The following is a 20,161-nucleotide window of genomic DNA, read 5'->3' as shown; positions in this document are numbered from 1 at the left end:
TGTTAAAGAGCTCTGAAGTAAACTGCGTAGGTTCTGGTCCCGTGGGTGCTGTGTTGAAAATGTGATGGCATGAGTCCATGTACACAGAGTCCTGCTCCGACACATGTACTCAGTACTCACATCAGGATGCAGCCTTTCATCTTCATTAGGCTGCATGTATAACACTAACTGACACTACTGCACTGTGACTGTGGGCTGTGTCCAACCTTAAGTGGCTACTACACACTGACGCAACATGTAACTTAGCAACACAATTCAACCTAGCATAGAGTCATATTATTTCAGTTATTCCATTTTAAATGTGAAATAAATATGAAGAGTTCGATAGCAAAAACAGATCTCTCCCATTTTGAAAAAATGCGAAAAAGTTGTATTCTGTTTGTGACCATTATCTAGAGATATTAGGAATGACAATAATAATGACAGCAGTAAAATAAATTTGCCTTTTGAAAATATTGTTATACTAAGAGTAAATAAGGTTACAATGACTTTTTCAAATGGCACTTTTTGGCCAGTTTTTGCAAGCAAATAAACTTTTCAAATACATTTAAGCAAATTTCTTCTGTAAACTGTTCTAAGCAATACACTTCAAGCATTCAAACTAGCACAGAGTCATATTATTTCATTAATTACAATTAAAAGATCTATGTCAAATGCCTGATTCAGACCTTACACTTACTTTCTCTACAACTGCAGTGAGCAGTTTGTAATCTTGAAGTAATGGTTGTGTCCATATGCTGTTTTCCTATCTACTTGGGTTTATCTATGTCTATGTATACATGTGACAGTGAGTACAAAGTACATTTTTCTTGTGAGACAGTACAAGCCTTTATGAAATTACTAGTAGATTTCAAATGAAGCCATGCAGTTAAATAACTGGGATAAAAAAAATGTTCAAAGATTCAGTGTGTGTGTGTGTGTGTGTGTGTGTGTGTGTGTGCTTTTTTTTTTTCTTTCTTTCTTTTCTAGAAAGATTCAGAAGTGAGGCAGCTATAAGGTTTTCCAGTTGGTGAAATTTTTGTTGCAATACCATTATGGCTCAAAATAATGAAAAACAAAACAAAACAATTAATGCTGTTTTGTTCAGTATGACCTAATAAATGACAAATTACTTACTAATAAATATTAGGTCTCCACCACACTCTTGACAGTGCATAGATCATAGTTTCATATAGTTTCAATTTAGATTCTTTTTTTGTTAGTGTCAAGATTTCACATGATTACAGGTGTAGAAACAATATTTCTGTATATATATATTTTTTTTTTCACCGTTGTGCTGAAATAAACTGTTTAAAGGTTCTGTATTACTCAAAATTGTTTTGTGAGCTGTAAGCCATGTTAGAATGTTGTTAACTCTTCAAAAACATACCTGGAATTGTGTTTTGTTTCATTCACACATGTCCACACATTTATTATTAGTCTATGTACATACCCAAAGCTCAAAATTCTCTGTTCCACCCTGTGATGTCCTGAAGTGGTAGTTTTCAAGAGACTGGCAATTCCAGGGCTGAGATTATCCAAATGATTCTAGTAAAGGTGTGTGAAGTTTAAAAACATAGTGGAGCACTTCCTGTATTGCCACATGACATCACAAGGTGGAACAGAGTGTTTTGTGTTGAGACAAGAAACATGCATAAGTGAAACAAAGCACAACACTGGTTATGTTTTCACAGAGGAAACAACATTGTAACACTGATAATAAAATAGCGTAATATAGGCCCTTTAATAATGTACAAAAAATAAAAGAAAGGGGGAAAGAAATAAATACCCAAGTATGTAAAATTCTGATTGATTTAACAAGCAGCCATAGAGAGATTTACCTAAAGAGCTGATCTATTTGTACTGTAGACTGGCTCTTTACTTTGAGTCTAGTCTTATAAGGTTTGTATTTGGGAGCACAGGGGCACTTCATCCACTGAGTCGCCTACCATCACAGAGCACTGGGAGCTAACCATGCAGAAAGCAGCAGACTTAAGCAAAACTTGTTCCTGTTTTTAAATGGATAGGCTGTAAACACTCCCCAGTGTGGACAAAATGTATATTGGATACAACTGACTGGAGCTCAATACAGTAACTGCACCAGAGGTCAACTTTATATTAAGTGGAATGTTGGATTCTACACAGAAATCAGTATTTTTGGTCCCATAAGATTATCATTCAGCTATAAAATAAAATACTCTATGACTCCACACCATATCAGTCACGGTACAGAAAAAGTATGATCTACTCTAAACTAAAATCCTCAGGTTGGCTAAAGTTATGGTAAAATGTTACTTATATAACTTAAATAAAATAAAAAATCCACCTTAAATTCAGATGGATAATTGTTAAAAACACATATATTTCAATACCAGATATGTGTTGTTTGTTGTTTTAATTTTGTCCTATAAAAATCACAATCCATTTTTATACACACAACACAACCACATATATTATTCATTTAATGCTGACAGTTATATTAACAGATTTTATTTATCTATTTTGTGGCTTTTTTTTTTTTCAAATTCTTCCTTAAATAATACAATATATAGAAAATAAACAGTGCATTCCATAAATAATACAGATACCCTGTTTACAGAAGTGTACAGCTGAGAATCAAAGAACCAAGTAAACATTCTGTTACATTATTGACCTTGGCTCTTTCTTTCAAATCCTTCTATCATACTCTCTCTCTATCTCCCTCTGTTTCTCTCTCTATCTCTCTCGGTTTCTCTCGCTCCGTCTCTCTTCCTCTCTCACTCTTTCGCTTGCTCTCTATCTGTCTCTCTCTCTCTCTCTCTCTCTGTGATGCGCTTTACAACAAACCAGAGTATCTGTAAAATTAGGCCTATAAATTTAACAACCTCATATCACTGGACAGAAATTTGATGAAGAATTTGATTTGACATACTGTAAACATACTTTATTTATCTCAAAATACTGATGTGATTGTTACGTTATCATTACACATTCAGCAATTACTTGTTTATATTCTACGTTTATATTGCTTATTACTGAGGAGTTTTACATCTAGAAAAGTGTGATTTTCATGACATTTATGTATTCATAGACACAAAACACTTAAAGATATAATAATAATAATAATAATAATGATGAAAAATCTGATGTAATTCTTGGAAAGTAATCCCCAATTAGCTCATCATTTTACTCATAATTCCTCCCATAACTCCCACAAACATGTTTAAATTGCTCCTAAACAAGAGCATTACAGAGACCGTAGCTTTGTTCTCTTCACTGTATTATTTATGCAATGATTATTACCCTGTATAGAGCCTTGTTTTCCTTTTGAACAATAATTAACAATACAAGAGGGAGAAGCAGTGTAAGAATACACCATTATAGTCTACATGTTCATGTACAAACTCCCTGGAGGTGATTCCCCTGTGAGTAAATAAACACTATTGTAATGCACCAGGACCCGACCCAAACGCAGCAAAATCTCCCATTAGGGGCCTAAAACTGCAAAGCTTTGTGGGTAATTAGTGAACATGGTGGCAAATGTTAGCGGAGCTTGGCAGGTGTGTTTGATCAGTGGCACCAAGCTGAATGAGTGTCGACAGTGAGCGAGCGAGAGAGAGGGAGAGAGGGTCTATAGAATAAAAAATACACATTTCATCATACATTTCTGCTTTAGGAGTATTTGGGACCAAATACAAGCTATAATTTCAAGTGTATACAGTAAAACGAGAGAGTGCTTAGTTTGAAGCCCATATAGTAAATTAGGCTAAACTTCATTATAAAGACAGAAAACCCCGTTGGTGTGTAGCTGAGTGTAATGCTGAAGAGATGGTGAAGGTGCAGTGTCTGAGCCTGATACAATGTGAGTGAAGAGCCCTTTAATGACTACTATTAAACACATCTTATGCTGCTCAATTATTAATATGACTGTGTGGCAGTGAGCATGCCTCAATGAGGCCTAATTAGGCCAGATACACTAAAGCTCATTTGCAGATGCCAGGAGCATAGTTTATATATAAGAGCTAATATTTGAAAGTCAAATTCAACTTGAAAAGGCCTCTAATAACTGTTAATTAACTCAAGTTTTTGTTTTTTTCTTTCTTTCTAAGCCGTGCTTAAATTGTGTAGAATATTTCTAGGGATAGTGCTTAACATTTCGGCCACAAAGATAAATTTCAAAGCTTTGAATTATTCGTTTGATGTAGTATTCTCTGTAGATTATATATTATTTTAAGATGCCTTTGTTCAAAAATTCATTTTTATTATCTCTGCATGAAATGCATGGCAATTCCCCACATAACGAAGCATTGGTGCAATTAACATCTTCGATCTCGTTCATATTCCTGATAATTTATACAGACATGCACCTCCCCAGTGTACACGAACAGGGCTGGTCCACATCACATTCATTTGTGCAGTGGCTCTCACATAGAGAAAAGACACTCTCACTTTAATGAAGTGGACTGAATGTGTCTGTAATAAAGACTTTGAAACAACAGCAGGCAGCGGACAGCTGTGCGGGTGTAGGGACATCAGACCAATTAAGAGTCAGCATTAATATTAACCCAGTGAAGTCATAAACATGAACCACATGGCTGAGCAGCCCCAGTGTGTGAGTGCTACTGCAGGCCTCTGCACACAGCTCAGGCTGCTGCTGCTGGCCTGTAAAAATACACATGAACCTGTACATACTGTGAACAACAAGCACTTTTATAATTTGTATTTCTTCTCCCAGTTTTTAAACCCTTTCACAATGAGACTGCTGTGTGTTTGCTCCATTTTTTTCCCTTAGCTTTTGCATTTAATTAGACCCTTTTTAAATGTTTAATGTTATAGTGTGGGCACATTAGTCCTTTAAAGACATGTATTAATCTATGGTTTTGACTTTCTGCAATAACATACCTGAAGGTGATGCAAAGAAGAGTTCTTTTATAACTATACAAAGGCTGGAGACGGCAAACTTCCAACTCTGTCACTGTTGCTAATAAATTGTGCGGATTAACGCATACTGCCTTCTTAATATTCGCCCTCTTAATGGGCTGACACTGTTGAATTATCTATAGGTCTCCGTGATTCAAAAAGGACCATCAAACCCCAAACTTGAGAGCAGTGTCTTGTAATTGAATAATACATTACATGTGGCAATTATTTCTGTTAGAAGCAGACTGAGAAATCAATAACCAAGGGATCAAATCAAGGAGTGTGCGGCTCTTGTCTCTATTCCCCATGTGACCAATTACATGAGCACAGTTTAACACCTGCAGAGTCACAGGCGCGCCACACGCCCTCTTATTGTATTAGCTTCACAGCACTTTCACATGGACTAAGCCTGTGTTCATACTGTATTCATATAGAGATATCAGTGCAATGAGGACAGGAAGTGCAATGCTAAAGTTATTCATTTTAATTTGACTTAACAATAAAAGAAAAACCTTACAGACAGTGGGTCGACATGCTCCCAGCCACATTCTCCACTCTACTTAACCGACCAAAAGAAAAGATGTTTGTTATAGGATCAGCTGAATGTTGATTTAATCGCCCATATTACGCTTTTTTCTTATCTTATAATGTTGTTTCCTCGTCAAAAACATACCTGGTTGTGTTTCATTTCATTCACACATGTTAAACACAGAAAGACTACATGTTTAGGGTGAGTTCTTCTCTCATACTAAAAACTCTCTCTTCTACATTGTGATGTCATGTGGTAATGCAGGAAGTGCTCCTCTGTGTTTTTAAACTCCATACACCTTCACTCTAATGGTTTAGATTATTTCAGCCCTGGAATTACCCATCTCTACTACACTAAAGCTAAAAGCTATGGATAACTACCACTACATGACATCACAAGGTGGAACAGAGCCTTTGGAGTTTTGGAGATGTAGACAGACTAATAATAAAGGATTACTCAAACATGTGTGTCTTCAGGTATGTTTTAGAGGACGTAACAGAATTCTAACATCACTTGAAGCTCACTAGAGTAAATTTTGCATCATATAAAATCTTAAAGATTATGATTTTTGTGCATCTAAACCCAGTCAGAGAATTACTACCTCTCACATTCATTCACTATTGGAAATAAAAAGCAAATGTAATGAATGATCAATATCTTGCTTTAATTTGCAACCAAAGCAGACTTAAGAGTACATTTTTACATTTACTCCAAACTTGTGTGGGGTACAAACAACCCTTGCCTAGAATGTAATTTAAATGTTTTTACCAGTTTTACCCAATTAACCCACATTAAGATGTGCTTGCAAATAAGCTGCTGTTGGAGTTGTGCATCTTTGTCCAGATAAAATGCTCTCATCACACGGGCTGACCTGTGCTTATAAATGATGCAGTGGTTTTTAGCTGCGGGCAGTATCCTCCCATGACACACGTGCAGCTGATTAAGAGAGAGTCAAAGTGCCCTTTATCAAGCCTCTGTACACAAAGGTACCACTGCTCTGACCTGCCATTCTGTGATCGTGCTCCTGACAAACGCCTAGTCCATTGGTATTCAAGAAAACAATTTGCTTTTATGTGAAATATTCAGTGTTTAAAAAGGCTGATATCAGGTCTCATTAAAAGTTGATGGTGCGAGTGAGTAAGAGAATACTGGCTACATCAAAGGCCTGCTTATGTCCAGTGCATACTAATCTGAATGTCTCAGCAAAGCCATAACTGTAGGGGACTGAAACACAGCCTTCTCCAGGACATACAACATTGAAATAATACTCAATATTTGATTGGTTATTGGGTCAATTTGTAACAAGGGAATGTAGGTCTTAAGAAAAGAAATGTCGATATTTAAATTGTGGAAGGTTTCTAGTGGGGGATCTCTCAAATGCTTTTCTCTGTGGAGATGTTTTTACTTTGTCTGGAATGTTCCACTGTATTGTATTAAACCCTTCTGTCTTCATGGAGACCAAACCAGACAAAGTTACATCTCGGGAGAGACAAGCCCACTCACTGTCCGAATGCCTTTTTTCTAGGTAATTCTGAGCTATAAAACCAACTATAATTTAATAAATGTAATGAAAAGTTGTTTAATGTCGTACTGTGGAACATGCAGGCAGAGCAATGACATTTCCATAGAAACAAGCAGGTGATGAACCCACAACCAAAAAGTTACGTAGTGTATCTTTAAAGCAGTTCAGATAATAATTAGGACTGGGTATCATTAACAAGTTACGATACATAGGCCATGATATGATACGTATCCTGGTACAGTGAGCTTTCGATTTGATACGATATATTTCAAATCGATTCGATATGATTCAATGAAAGTGAAGGCTAAATCAAGGCTGTGGTACTAATAGTCTTTGTTAAACCACTTCTTGTGCAAAGTGAAAATGATACATGCCCATTTTAAATCATAAAAACTGTGAAAATGTCAAATGTGTCACATAAATGAGTTTCCTTCTTCTGAACAACAACAAAAGTGTAGCGCTGTACCAAAATAATTCAGTAAAATATGCCAAAAAATACTCTTGGCGATATATATCAATAGAGCAACCCACGTTACTGATATTTTATCATCACATTAAACGATATGATACATTGATATTTCTGTATTCTTGCACACCCCTAGTAATAATGTTATATCAAGATTTATGTGGACAAAGTACTTTGAGCCATACCACCTTAAAATGCCTGATCTTTCTTTTTTTATGTATGATTTAGGATTAGGATATTTAAAAATATAAAACACAATTTACAAAGAAATGTGTAATATCCAGTGCTAAGATAAGATATTAACAGATTACAATGTACACACCATAAAAAATAGAGAAAACAAAAACGCCAAAATGCATTAAAAAAAAAAAAAAGAAAGAAAGAAAGAAAGAAAAAACCTACAAAAGGGGGCTGAAAAATACAAAAAACAAGGAATGATTACAAATTTGAATATCATGAGGATTGCTAGAACCAGCACATAATACCTTTGTGTCCATAGGCAAGACACTTCACCCACAATGCTTTCTCATGAAATTTAGTGTGAATGAGAGGTTTGTAGTCAGAAGGATTGATAACTCTGCTTTACTGCTGTCAGTCTAACCCAGGGAGGCTAGAGCTAAAATAGTAGCTTTCCACCACCACGTGTTGAGTGAAGGAGTATTATTAAGTGAGTGACTACTGTTTTTCATTCAAAATCTGCTCATTGTACACCCTGAACAGCTTTCCTTAGATTTTCTGTGTACTGCCTTTTCAAAAACTTCAGCTCCCTAATTGCCTGTTTGGATCTTTAACAACAGCAGCGAAAAGTCCCAGTCAGAGCCATATAGAGAGCTGTGGAGAGGAGAGAGTTTTACACGAGGTTAAAACATCCAGGGGCGAGTGGATGAAGACATGCATAAGCCCTACACTTCAAAAGACCCTGTGTTTTCAGCCATTCTCTGTGTGGGCCTCACTCTGCATATTTTCTAACAGCGAAGATCGGATCCAACTTTTATTAACACCTTCTAGATTTATCATAGTTCAGTAACACATTATAATCACTACTCTATTCAGAACCTTAACAAAGCATGAAGAAAGACATGATTCGTAATGAACAAATAGTTCAAAATGGGAGTAATTCAGACTTAGAAACTATAATTAACGAGCTGAGATTAAATAAAAGTGTTAATAGTAAATTCAGTATAAGTAATAACAAAAATAGTGTAGTGTCAAATAAAGCATAATTATCCAAATGTCTATGTACAGGAGTTAAATTAAATATAGATACAGTGTATATAGTAATAAAATATATATATCTCGGCTATGAATGAACTCTATCTTCCTGCATTATTATGACTAATTAAGGTGTAGTTATTATAAAGTGTTACTAATAGTTCTTCTGCATTATTCCAATTTGTTATCCCATTAATAGTGCTAACCCGATGGAAAAAGAAGAGGCAAAGCATATACATGGTGTTGTTTTTGCCTGACATAAAAGCCTCCAGGTGACCTATGGTTGGAGTCAGACCTTTAGAAGATTCAGAGGACAATCAAAAGGACAAATGGGACGGGCCTCCTGCATGAGAGACAAGATGAATACGGTTTGTGATGTCTTTGACCTGGCAGTTCAAAGCTGCTGTGGACTCTGGACCCCTGTTCAGAGCAGGAGCACCTCAGACAAAAGCTTTGTTCATAATAAAGTCAATCCTGCACATTGTTCCTTTGAGCCCCACACACCACTGTCAGAAGCCGGCCTGATGGTTTCCACACATCTGCAGATAGTGTCCAGGCCTGGGTTAGAATTTCAGTTTATTTGATAAAATGTGTATATTGATATGGGGAGACACAGACTAAAAATATTTAATGTATTCTTATTATCTTCTTTTTGTTCTTTTTCTGATAATTTACCAAAAATATTTCAAGGCAATGTAATATGTGCCCTCTCTTTTGACTGCTGTTTTTGATCTAGTATGTTATAATGTTGTTTCCTTATCACAGACATACCTGGAGTTGTGTTTTGTTTCATTCACACATGTTTAACACACAAACCCTTCATATTTAAGGTGAGTGCTTCAAAAAATATTCACAAGTTCTACATTATCTTTAGTCCTGGAATTGTAAATCTCTTCTGAACTAAAATCTATGTTATCTCAGAAACTACTGCTTTATTCATGGAACAGAGTATGTGAACTTGGGAGATGTAGATAGACTATTAATAAACAGTGTAAATAAAATAAAATAAAACTTCACATATGTATCCAATGAGGTAACAGCAGTATAACATGGCTTAAAGCTCACAAGAGTCAATTGTGAGCAATATAGGACCTTTAAGCCTAAATGGTGAGAGGGGAACAAGTTTATGCCAAATCAATATGTGATTTCTGTTCCCAGATCAGGCAGATTACTATCAGGATGTAATTCTAATTTAGTTTATTAATTTTCTGTCAACCGTCAACATTACAATAAAAAGTAAAATGTCTTTCAGTGCTATACCCCCCTGCACAAATGTACTTCTGCCAGTTCCTAGGGATCCGTTACATTTCTCAAGGGTCAATACCATCACAGGGGTTGCCAAAATAATGTATACTTTTTTCATTTCAAATTTTAGATTTTTCAAGTAATTTAAAATGATATATGGACTGTGCTGGCATGTAACTAAATCCTCAAATTTTAAATAGAAAATAACAATTAAATGTAACAATTTCTTTCTCTGGCAATGATCTTTACAGTACTTTTCCCCATCTATACTATACTAATATATTTTAGTTTGAAGATTTTCCTCATTAATGGCATGGCAGAACACCAGGCTGAGTAAACAGACTGTCCACACCCCTACATTGGATGTACACTATTCTCAACAGTGCGTCCTTGTATCAGGGGCAGAATGCCCCTCTGTTTGGGTGGGACAGGTTATGTAGCGGTGCACAAGGCAGCGTCCTGTTGAGCCCTTTACCCCGCCCCTCGCTCAGCGCACACCACCACCACCAGAGCGGCGCTATCAGGAGGGCCCGTGGTCATGGTTAACACAGTGAGAGCAGAGCTGAGCCTGGCCTCTAGAGACACAAGAGAGAGCTTTGAAGTTAAAAGTGTGGCTGCCAGACAATATAACAGCAGAGGGTGCATGTGAGACGAGCAGAGTGGACCCAAGGATCACTGTCCTCACAATGATCCAAAAAAGATTTAATAAATATATAAGTTTTGTATTAATTAATCATGTAAAGCGGATGACAATAGTTGTCAAATTATACTGAGGCCTTGCATGATTTATTAAGCTATTCACCTAGACCTGCCACAATTACAAATTTTATCAATTTTGAACTGCGATACATTGAAACAAATCTATAGATGATAAACAATAATACTGAAGCTAATTAATGCAACTGACATAATGACCCAAGAGCAGATTTAAACTGCAAAAACTATTCTAAATTTACAATAGTTAAGATATTGAGCTGCAATAATTAAACAGCAGAATGAAACAATTTGCATCTGTAATGAGCCATAGACGTTATTAATTCAACCTTTTGAAGCTTAAATCTTATCATATAAAAAAAAGAAAAAATCCCACTGGTGCAAAGAAAATGTACACACGATACATATTGAGACAAAATACCTTGTTCCAGCTTTCATATACTGAATGATAAGTCGATGTAGTAATTATAGTGGCAGGCCTATATTCCCCTAAATGATTGTCCAGACTTCTTCTGACTGTTTTACTCTATGAGTATAATTTCTAATATAAAGCAACTTTTTCTTTGCAATGTATGTATTTAATTCTCAAGATCATTAATTATTCATCGGAGCTACACAGTTTGTTGCATATATGTACTATTAGTTGTTAATTGGTTATTTTTTATACACACGTTTTCTTCAAATTTTCACTTTTAATTTTGAATTTACAGACATTTTGAACTATTTATTAGTTATATATTTATTACCCACTTAATTGTTGTGATTCTTTTACAGGCAATTTTATCTTGAATGGGACTTGTAAAATAGACTTTTATGAGCTGATTGATTCATGCACTTCCCATATGTCCTGCATTTGAAGTGCTCAGAAAATCCCTGTTTTCATCTACCCCCTTGCTTTGTATTTACTTGTGATTGTGATTGTATTTAGATTTGAATTTGATGTCAGGTTAAAAAAATGTCAGGTAGCCATTTTCAAACATAAATGAAAATCTGCTGCTTGCTGTGGTGATGCCACTATGAGGAGGATTCTCAGTTGTGTTTTGAGTCAGAAGCCATGGACCCCTTTCTGTTATTAAGTTGTTTAAGATCAACATTGCTGTTTACAGTGAATATACAGTTTAAAATAATGATCTATATATGTTACATGTATGTTAATATCCCCCAAAAAGCATAAAACATGGTCAATTAATGTAGTCTAACCAATAAATCAAATCAGAACTTTGCTTGGGCCCTCACTCCAGCTTGTCCAGTCCACATGAGAAGTGATCAGAGGAGATTCTCTCCTGTCAGCTGCTATACTGTATATTTCTATAGGCATCTGTGATCAGGACGCACAGCATGCTTTATACACTTATTTAATTATCCCTGCTGGTCCCATGACGACCGCCTAATGAGAAGACTAACAATTAGGACATGCAGCTACATGGAGGCCCTTTAAAAGAGCATCAGATGGGATCTTTATCAAACACGTATTATATAAAGTCTGGTGTCATTCACAATTAAACAGATGATCAGCAGCGGCACGCATATGTGAACGTGGGCCTGCTTTCCATCTCCCAGTCCAACAGGGCATTCCTATACTTACAAAGGGTGCCTTCAGAGGGAATGGTTAAAACAGGCCAGAGCACAGTCCGTTTAATGTTGTCTTTAGAAATATCTCTCGCACACAGTAAATAAGCCCCTGTGATGAGTGAAGTTTTGAAATGGGACAAAATGGACCCGGGCTGTTTGCTTTCAGTGTCAAGGAGGCCATCACCAAGTATCCAAAAACGAGCTGAAAATCTGGGTGCTTATTGACACATTTGCAAATACTCATTAAATGTAAAAAAGTAAGTGCTGACTTGTGAGTCTGCACCATCAATATCACACATAAATCGATTGTAATTTTGCAATGTACATTTTGGAAATAATTTGTTGATGAGATGATCTTACAGCGAGCTTGTGCATTAATTATGAACTGTGTAAATCTGGTCATGAAGAAAACAAAATAATAAACCGCAAAAGAACATTTAAATGGAGTTTGGGAAGTTTTGTGGCTTGTTGCTGCCATCGTGAGGTGAACACATGGAGTTACATGTCTTTGCAACTGACATTTTTATTTATATATTACTTAGAAGCAATGTATTTAAAAAAAGCAACAATGATTGTACGAAAAAACACAAAAAAAACAATTACCTGTCTTTAACAGTATAAATCTCTAACTCAGCTAATGTATTGTTGCTAATGTTATGTCCTAATTTCTTCAAAGCAATCAAAGTTTTCACTGTGTTTCATGCATAAGCCACAGTCTAAATTTATATTTTGTCTGTTTGTGGCATTAAATAAAATCTCAACATTACAGTTATATGGTGAAAGTGTATCCACATTTTTGTCTGGTCGATATAATGGGTGTGTTCAAATGCTTTGACTTAAAATAATAAAAACTGGATGACTTAATAAATATAAAGTCTAAACTGTTTCTTGTTTTCATTATTGTTTAACTGAACTGTTTCACATTCACTTTATTATGAACAATAAAAATGGACTGAAAAGGTAGTGCAAAAGGCTGATCCATTGAATCAGTATACACATTTGTTTATTTGGTTCTTCAAAACACACACACACACAAACAATCAAACATCACATTTTGGGTCAGCAACGACTGTTGTGTAATCATATGTTTGAAACAGATTAGTAATGTTCACTTTGTCATCAGACAATTCTTATGTAAGAGACTTTTTGAACTTTAACCTTCACTTGTTTCATGTTGTCAGGTGTCCTGAGGCATGAGTCCTCAGGCTGTCAAGGTAAAAAGAACATCATCTTTTATCGCAGAATGATCTGATATTTAAAAACAACAGTGTGCTGTTCTGTTTATGTCAGTTCAAAGTGAATCATTGTGGCTTCTCCTACTTTCTGAAACATCCCAAAAAGCTGTCCTCTGATGTACTCTTTCCTAATCATATAGTCTTTTTTACTCCCACAGAGAGCCTTCAGCCAGGAACGTCACACATCACTGATGTGTACAATTTTCTGAATTTCTATGGCACATACTAAATGTAAATGTAAATAGTCTGACGTTTAGCTTGGATTTAAATGAACTGTAACACAACTCCGTAAATGTTTTGTTATCATTAATGCCTTTGAGTTTAGAGTTGTTTATTCCCAGTGTAAGGTCAATTCACAGGTGCATATTTCTTTAGGTGATACTTTGTGTGGAATGTTTAAGAACAGCAGAGGTCAGATATTTACCCACTATCGCAGGGGCAGGAAAAATAATACTTTTCCTGGCTTGATTTCCAGTCAACTATTCGTCCTCACATGCACTGTTAATCACTATGCACTGTGTGTGCACTTGCATCCACATGGTGGTGCTGTAGATAAATATAAGATGCAGGAGTGAAGGTGAAAGTTATTGTTGAACGTATCAGTGAGAGTGATAATGTGATCCGTCAAGAGGACCGTCATTCTTTGTGGATCCCTTGATTAATCATTAGATTGTGACAGACTTGTGAAATTTGTTATCAGTTTTACCCAGATTTATCTAAAGTGGTGCCACTTGAGAACATCTCAAAGGAGGTAAATGTTTTTTTTTCTTGGCAATAACCCCCAGATTAACATCAGTCATTGAGTGTAATTACTGGTGTGTCTAAACCTCTTCCCTCATTACATCATATGTTTGGGTGTCTGTGTATAATCCAGACAGCATTTATTTCATTACTGAATAATAATAAGTTTGACAATCAGTTAGTTGTGATCAGTTGATTTACTAGTTTCAGCCCTTGTCTAGACTGGACTGTAAGCATGTGCTGCTCACAGGTTCAAACTGTGGACTTGTTACAAAACTCAATTAGACTCTGAACTTCCAATCATTACCATGAGCTGTGTCACAGAACAGCAGCTCTAAGCACAGTCCCAGCTGAGCCTCAGACAGTGAGTGGTGACAGCTCTGTCTGACAGCTCCTCCGAGACCCTCAGCTCAGTGGTTTCTATGTCCATACAAGTTTACATGTGATGCTGGGAAAAGGAAAGGAAGTATTAAAATAGTGATTGAAGCATACCAAAATACAGAATTGTACAAACACAATGTATTTATATCACATCTTGCAACAGCTATGTAAGCACAATGAACAAGACATGGTGAAAAAATAAGATTGTTGCCATAGCTATTAACAGTTTCAAACAAAACATATATAAATATATACATGTCCTTAAAAGATCATAACAAGAAACTGAAACATAAATAGAAACACATGCAATAATACACACACTTCTGTACAGTTTTACACAAAGAGCCTTTATAAGCCATCTTAAATGAAATAAACAAAACAACAACAGCAATATAACTATTTTTTCCTACTCCTTATGAGCATTAGACCTAGAATAGGCCTACATTCATAAAGTTTACAACATTATTTAACAGAGGAAAACCTGAGCCTCTGTGATGGTGTTAAATGCAGGGTCAAGTGACTGTTACAACAAGTGTATCAATTAGAGACGCCTCAGAGGCATGAAGCTGTTACTGAGCTCCAGAGGCTCAGGGACAACACCCACGGGTGCTATTAGGCCTGTAACAGATGACGAGAGAGGCGCCTTTGTTTGGATGAAAAGGTCAAACTGTGGGCTTTACTGGGACAGTGATATTCAGGAGTCCGGAACATAACAGCAGGCTATAAAAAGTTATTTTCTGCCACAACAAAAGTGTAGTGCATGTTAAAATAGTGTTCAGATTCAACTACAACTTAAAATGTGATATTGTTCCTCATTTACAGTTTTCCGGGTCATGTTTGCAATGCCATTTTACTCTGTCTTAAAGGCCCTATATTACACGAAATGGACTTGAGCTTTTGCCCATGTTGTAATCCTGTTACCTCATCAAAACTTACCTGGAGTTGTGTTTTGTTTCATTCACACATGTTTGATTAATCCTTAAATATTAGTCTGCCTATATCTCAAAGCTCAAAATGATCTGTTGTCAAGTTAACAACTACTACTTTTTTGTTTGTTTGTTTGTTTGTTTGATATTTCTCTTTTCTGTTTACTCCTTTCGGGGCTATGTTATAAATCAACATATTATACAGTAAAAAAAAAAATTAAATAGATAACAGCCTTTTAACTTTAGTTCAGTGGAGAATGGCAATTCCTGGGCTGAAATTATTCTAATGAATCTATTGAAGATGTATGGAGTTTTAAAACACAGTGGAGCACTTCCTACCAGAGTGTGAGAGAAGAACTCAGCCTAAATATGGAGGTTTTGTGTGTTTAAACATGTGTTAATTAATCAACACACAACTCCAGTTATGTTTAAGGCTAACACTGCAATGCTATGTGTAAAGTGTCATCATATATCTGCTTTATCATGGCAACTATCATGAAACCCATTTTGATAATGAAACCAAAATCAGTAGCAGACCTGGTTTAGCTAAAATACAATTTATTTTGAGTTCACAGTTATTACAATATTCAGGATCATGTCACGTTTGCATTGTGCACAATGTTACTATGAAATGAAATGCTACATATCAAGGCACTGACAGCCAAGTGGAGTGAAGGCCAGACCGAGAAGTGATCATTATGAGCGGACTGAGTTGGGTTTTCCTGGGCGGTGTCTTCTTAATTATCCTGGTGGTCACAATGGAAATGCCAGTTACTTTCTGTTGAAGCAGTGAAATAATGCCATGGTCTGCTCAAAATCACAGTTCATTCAGTTACTGCATGAGAATCTCTATGATGCAAGTACTCCACGTTCATTACGACTCCAAGCTGAAAGAAATGAAAGTCATATAGATTACTCTTGACTTTGTTTGACATTGGGGCATTTAAAGGTATGAAACACATTAATGCTATGCTTTAATTGCCACTCAACTACATTAGGTTACTTTACAGCAGTAAGTACCTCTTTACTGTAGAAAATGCTGATTATAACATAAGCTCATAAACGCAGAGTGGTCCATTACCCGCTGCTACTGCTGGTTTTTACGCGGCTCCATAGCGCCTCCTTCTGCCAAAAGCCTGCGATCCCACGTTGGTCGGCACAAAGTTGCTGTAGCCGAGTCCCCCCGAACGGCTCAGGAAGTCAGCCAAGCGGTGGGTGACGCACGTAGCCGTGTTGCAGCCACGCTTCTGCAACGTTGTATTGCTTGGAAGAGGTAAGATAAACTAGTTTAATCATTTACACTTTTAGAGAATAAAAAATCGATAAGTAATTGGAATATTTCTTACCCAAATTATTTAACAGAATTAGACCTACTTTTATTTGGCTAGATTTATATATATTTTTTTCTATTTTTCTTTCTTTTTATATATATATAAAAATGAGAACAAATATATTCAAAATGACAATGGAAGGTGTTTTAATTCTACAAACACTGTGATAGATGTTAGTTTACATGCAGTTCGTACAAAGCTGAATGGGCATGCCAATGGAAATGAATTAAGATGGATGAAGTGTTATTTGAAAGCTGTGCCAAATGGTTCAGCTACATTTCTCTTCTTCCCAGGCGTGCCCGCTCCCACGTCGGTGTAGGGGAACCTTTGCAGTTTGTGAATGTCCTGGGACAGTTTGCCCAGGACGCAGGTGCTCAAGCCAGTGCACCGCTTGGACATGGGTCTATCCGGGCTGTTAGAGACACAAAGGTAAGCCATGCACTTAAATAAACAATGTTAACGTGCAAGTATTCCACATGCAAAGAAAATAATGAACTCATGCTAATAAATAAAAATATGAAGAATACTACCAGACTGCCATGCTGCTAGGATACGCAGTTTTAAGTTTTATTTCAGGGAAAACATTTTCTTAAATTGAATAGTTTTTTTGGGAGTGCAGTTATGAGCAAATGACAGATTTTGTTTTCAGTTTGAATCCAGATCTCTACTAAAAGCTTTTTCCCTTTAAAATTATGGACAACTAAACAAAAGATGAATTGCTTTTGTAATTCCTTAACATTGGGAATTGAAGTCAGCATGTTTCTCTAAAACAGAAGACATTTTCTGTCTTTTTTGACAAAATCTGCTTTGGCACATTTTTCCCATTGATTCTTCTGTGTTCATCACTGATAAAGCCCTGTTGTGTATATTTAATCTTTATGCCAGTCCAGTCTCCAGCCACTTCATTTAATGCAGTCTGGATGAGTGCTTCTGCAGTGAGGGAGCACAATGCCAAAAAGGCTTTCTTGGACCATTTAAAATAAGTTTGCTGAATAATTCCCTCTTTGCGTGATCCAACCTGAAAACCACAAAATAACAAGCTCTACCTGTTTTCCTCGGCTGTCTGTGTGTCTAAAGTCGTTTGCATGAACTCCCTGATGGCGTTGAGTAATCTCTGAGCCTCTTCCTCTGACAGTGTGATCCCATCTGACTCCCTGCTAGATCTGAAAAAGCCATATAATGAGTGTTAATAACTTTTTGCCATAAATATTTTAACTATCTGTTGCCTCACCTGGATGGGGCTGCATATATCTGGCAGATGACCAGGGCGTAGGCGACAAGGACAGTCCACAGTTTGAGTGTTATCATGGTTTCCTATAAAAATACATTGAGTTTCAGAGATGATGATGGTTTTAGCACTGCACACACGGTGACCCCGAGCCATAAAACCTAATGGCATTGGATGTGTGTCTTCATTATGTGTCCAAGCCCCCCCCCCCCCATCACATATACTGGAATGTATAAATCCTCCCCCCTTTATACCACCTCAGTGTTAACGTCACTGACTTATCTATGATACAGTGCCAGCCAATTCTGCTGCTGCTCCATTAGCGAAATTAACTGCAGTGGGCTAAAAATAATAGAAAGTCCACAAACCCGCACCATTGCAGTATAGTTTTAAAGTTTTTTTTTTCTATTTACTTATTCATATCTTCAGTTAAACATGCACTACCCAAATATCACTAATAATTTACGACTTTTGGAAAAACTTAATATGCAATGAAATAAAGATAAAGTATACTTACTGAGACTTGTAGGAGCAGTTTTAAGTCGCCAGTTCTTGTCAGTTGTGAATCTGCTAAACAGTCACTCACAGCAAGCTTTTATATACTGTTCATTCTCAGTGGGATTCTGCACCAAGACGTCCACCAGTGTCTCTCCATTGGCCAGTCAAGTCCCCTATCACAACTTGCCAGCCAATCACACGCTCTATATGCATCCCAGGGAGCCAGTCACAAGCCTGATGGGGAATGACATCAATGTATGGTCACATGGGTTTAATTCACAAAAAGATGCCAGGTCCGAGTGAACTAATGTATGCATATAGACCAGGGGGCTGCACGGGCATGTTATAGCCCGCTCCAGTGCTGCTGCATGACGTAATGCTGAAGATGGGATTGTTTGCTCCGTGGTCAATCAGGAGTGCAATGTTTAGATGGATGGTTTACACAGGGGCTTTGTGGGGAAAGCCACATCTAACCTGAACTAATATAACATCATCATTGTGTAGTCATTGATCAAGTGTGTTTTATTGGGAGGAGAGAAAGTTTAAAGCACCATCTCAAGATTTATGAAGTCTGCAAAGTAGTGGGTGACATTTGGCTAGAGCTAACACACTACAGCAACACTGCAAGAAATGGTAACCTTTAATTAGTTAGACACACAAATTACTAAATAGGTTTGTACTGCATTATAATAACTACACCTCTGTTAGCCTTAATAAAACATGAGCAATAATTTAATTCATAATTAACAGATCATTTATTATGAATTATACTACTATTTAATTAAGGGGTTAGGTATTAATTAAGTAGTTACGTTAAGTCTGAATCACTCTTAATAAACTATTTGTTCATTATAAATTATGAATTTTATCATCATTATAAAGTTTTTGTTCATGCTTTATTATGGCTAATTAAAGAGTAGTTATTTTTAGGTGTTACTGTATTCATTTTAACTAGTGTTAAGTGTTTTGTTTGACATAACACCTATTAATTTTGCCAAAGTAAATCTGCTATACAACAAGCACAGACCAGCCTATTGTTTTGGCATATCCATTATACTGGTGCCAGTTCTAGTGCAATTTCTTCCTTCAGGCTTGAAAGGTTTACTAATAATCCTTCAACTACAATTATCTTTCTGCTTTACAGTGATAGATTGTGGGATCAGCACAGTAAATTATGTGCCCCTAGTGGTCAAGTTTTTCAGGTTCCAGGAATAAAAAAAGAAGAGAGGAAAAAAAAAAAACTGAGTTTAGGATTGGCACATATACACAATGACTAAGACATAATACAGAAATATGGACAGTTTGGACCAAAATGCAATATCACTTATCACTTATCACTGCAATTGAGTTTTATTTATAGGCATTGTTTCTCGCCACACCCGTATTGCTCATTATATGAAGTACCAGAATATGGGCTGTGTAATGTACTTGGACGATTTAAAGTTTTTGTCATCCTTTTGCCGTTCATTACTCTCCATTGATAAAGCTTACACCAGAATGCAGAGGCTTCCGTGCATTTTTTTCCCACTTAATTACTGGGCTGCTGGGTTGAGGCCATCTTCTAATTCCCCTTATGTAACAATAATTGATGATGTATCGTAAAGCATCCTGCCTCCCCGCTCGCATTTACGTCACAAGGAAACTCAATAATGTGAATGGGCTTTTTAGTACTACTACTTGGCA

At 36.4% G+C, this 20,161-nt stretch overlaps 1 protein-coding gene across 1 annotated transcript; it reads right to left on the bottom strand.

Annotated features, from left to right (window-relative positions):
- Positions 1-16,138: 16,138 nt before the first annotated feature.
- calca (calcitonin/calcitonin-related polypeptide, alpha) lies at positions 16,139-18,812 on the bottom strand. The gene is made up of 5 exons (XM_020939037.2): positions 18,498-18,812; positions 17,984-18,066; positions 17,799-17,915; positions 16,503-16,684; positions 16,139-16,308 (listed from the first exon to the last, which is right to left on the bottom strand). Exons 2-4 carry the CDS (start codon positions 18,058-18,060, stop codon positions 16,522-16,524), a joined length of 357 nt encoding a protein of 118 aa, XP_020794696.1. The 5' UTR covers positions 18,061-18,066; positions 18,498-18,812; the 3' UTR covers positions 16,139-16,308; positions 16,503-16,521.
- Between the last annotated feature and the right edge of the window lie 1,349 nt (positions 18,813-20,161).

This window comes from Boleophthalmus pectinirostris, unplaced genomic scaffold (assembly GCF_026225935.1).
Source record: "Boleophthalmus pectinirostris isolate CB_2022bp ecotype Guang Dong unplaced genomic scaffold, ASM2622593v1 HiC_scaffold_19, whole genome shotgun sequence".
NCBI classification, from domain to species: domain Eukaryota; kingdom Metazoa; phylum Chordata; class Actinopteri; order Gobiiformes; family Gobiidae; genus Boleophthalmus; species Boleophthalmus pectinirostris.
The sequence above is the reverse complement of the archived record's forward strand: the minus strand, read 5'-3'. Positions and strand labels throughout refer to the sequence as shown.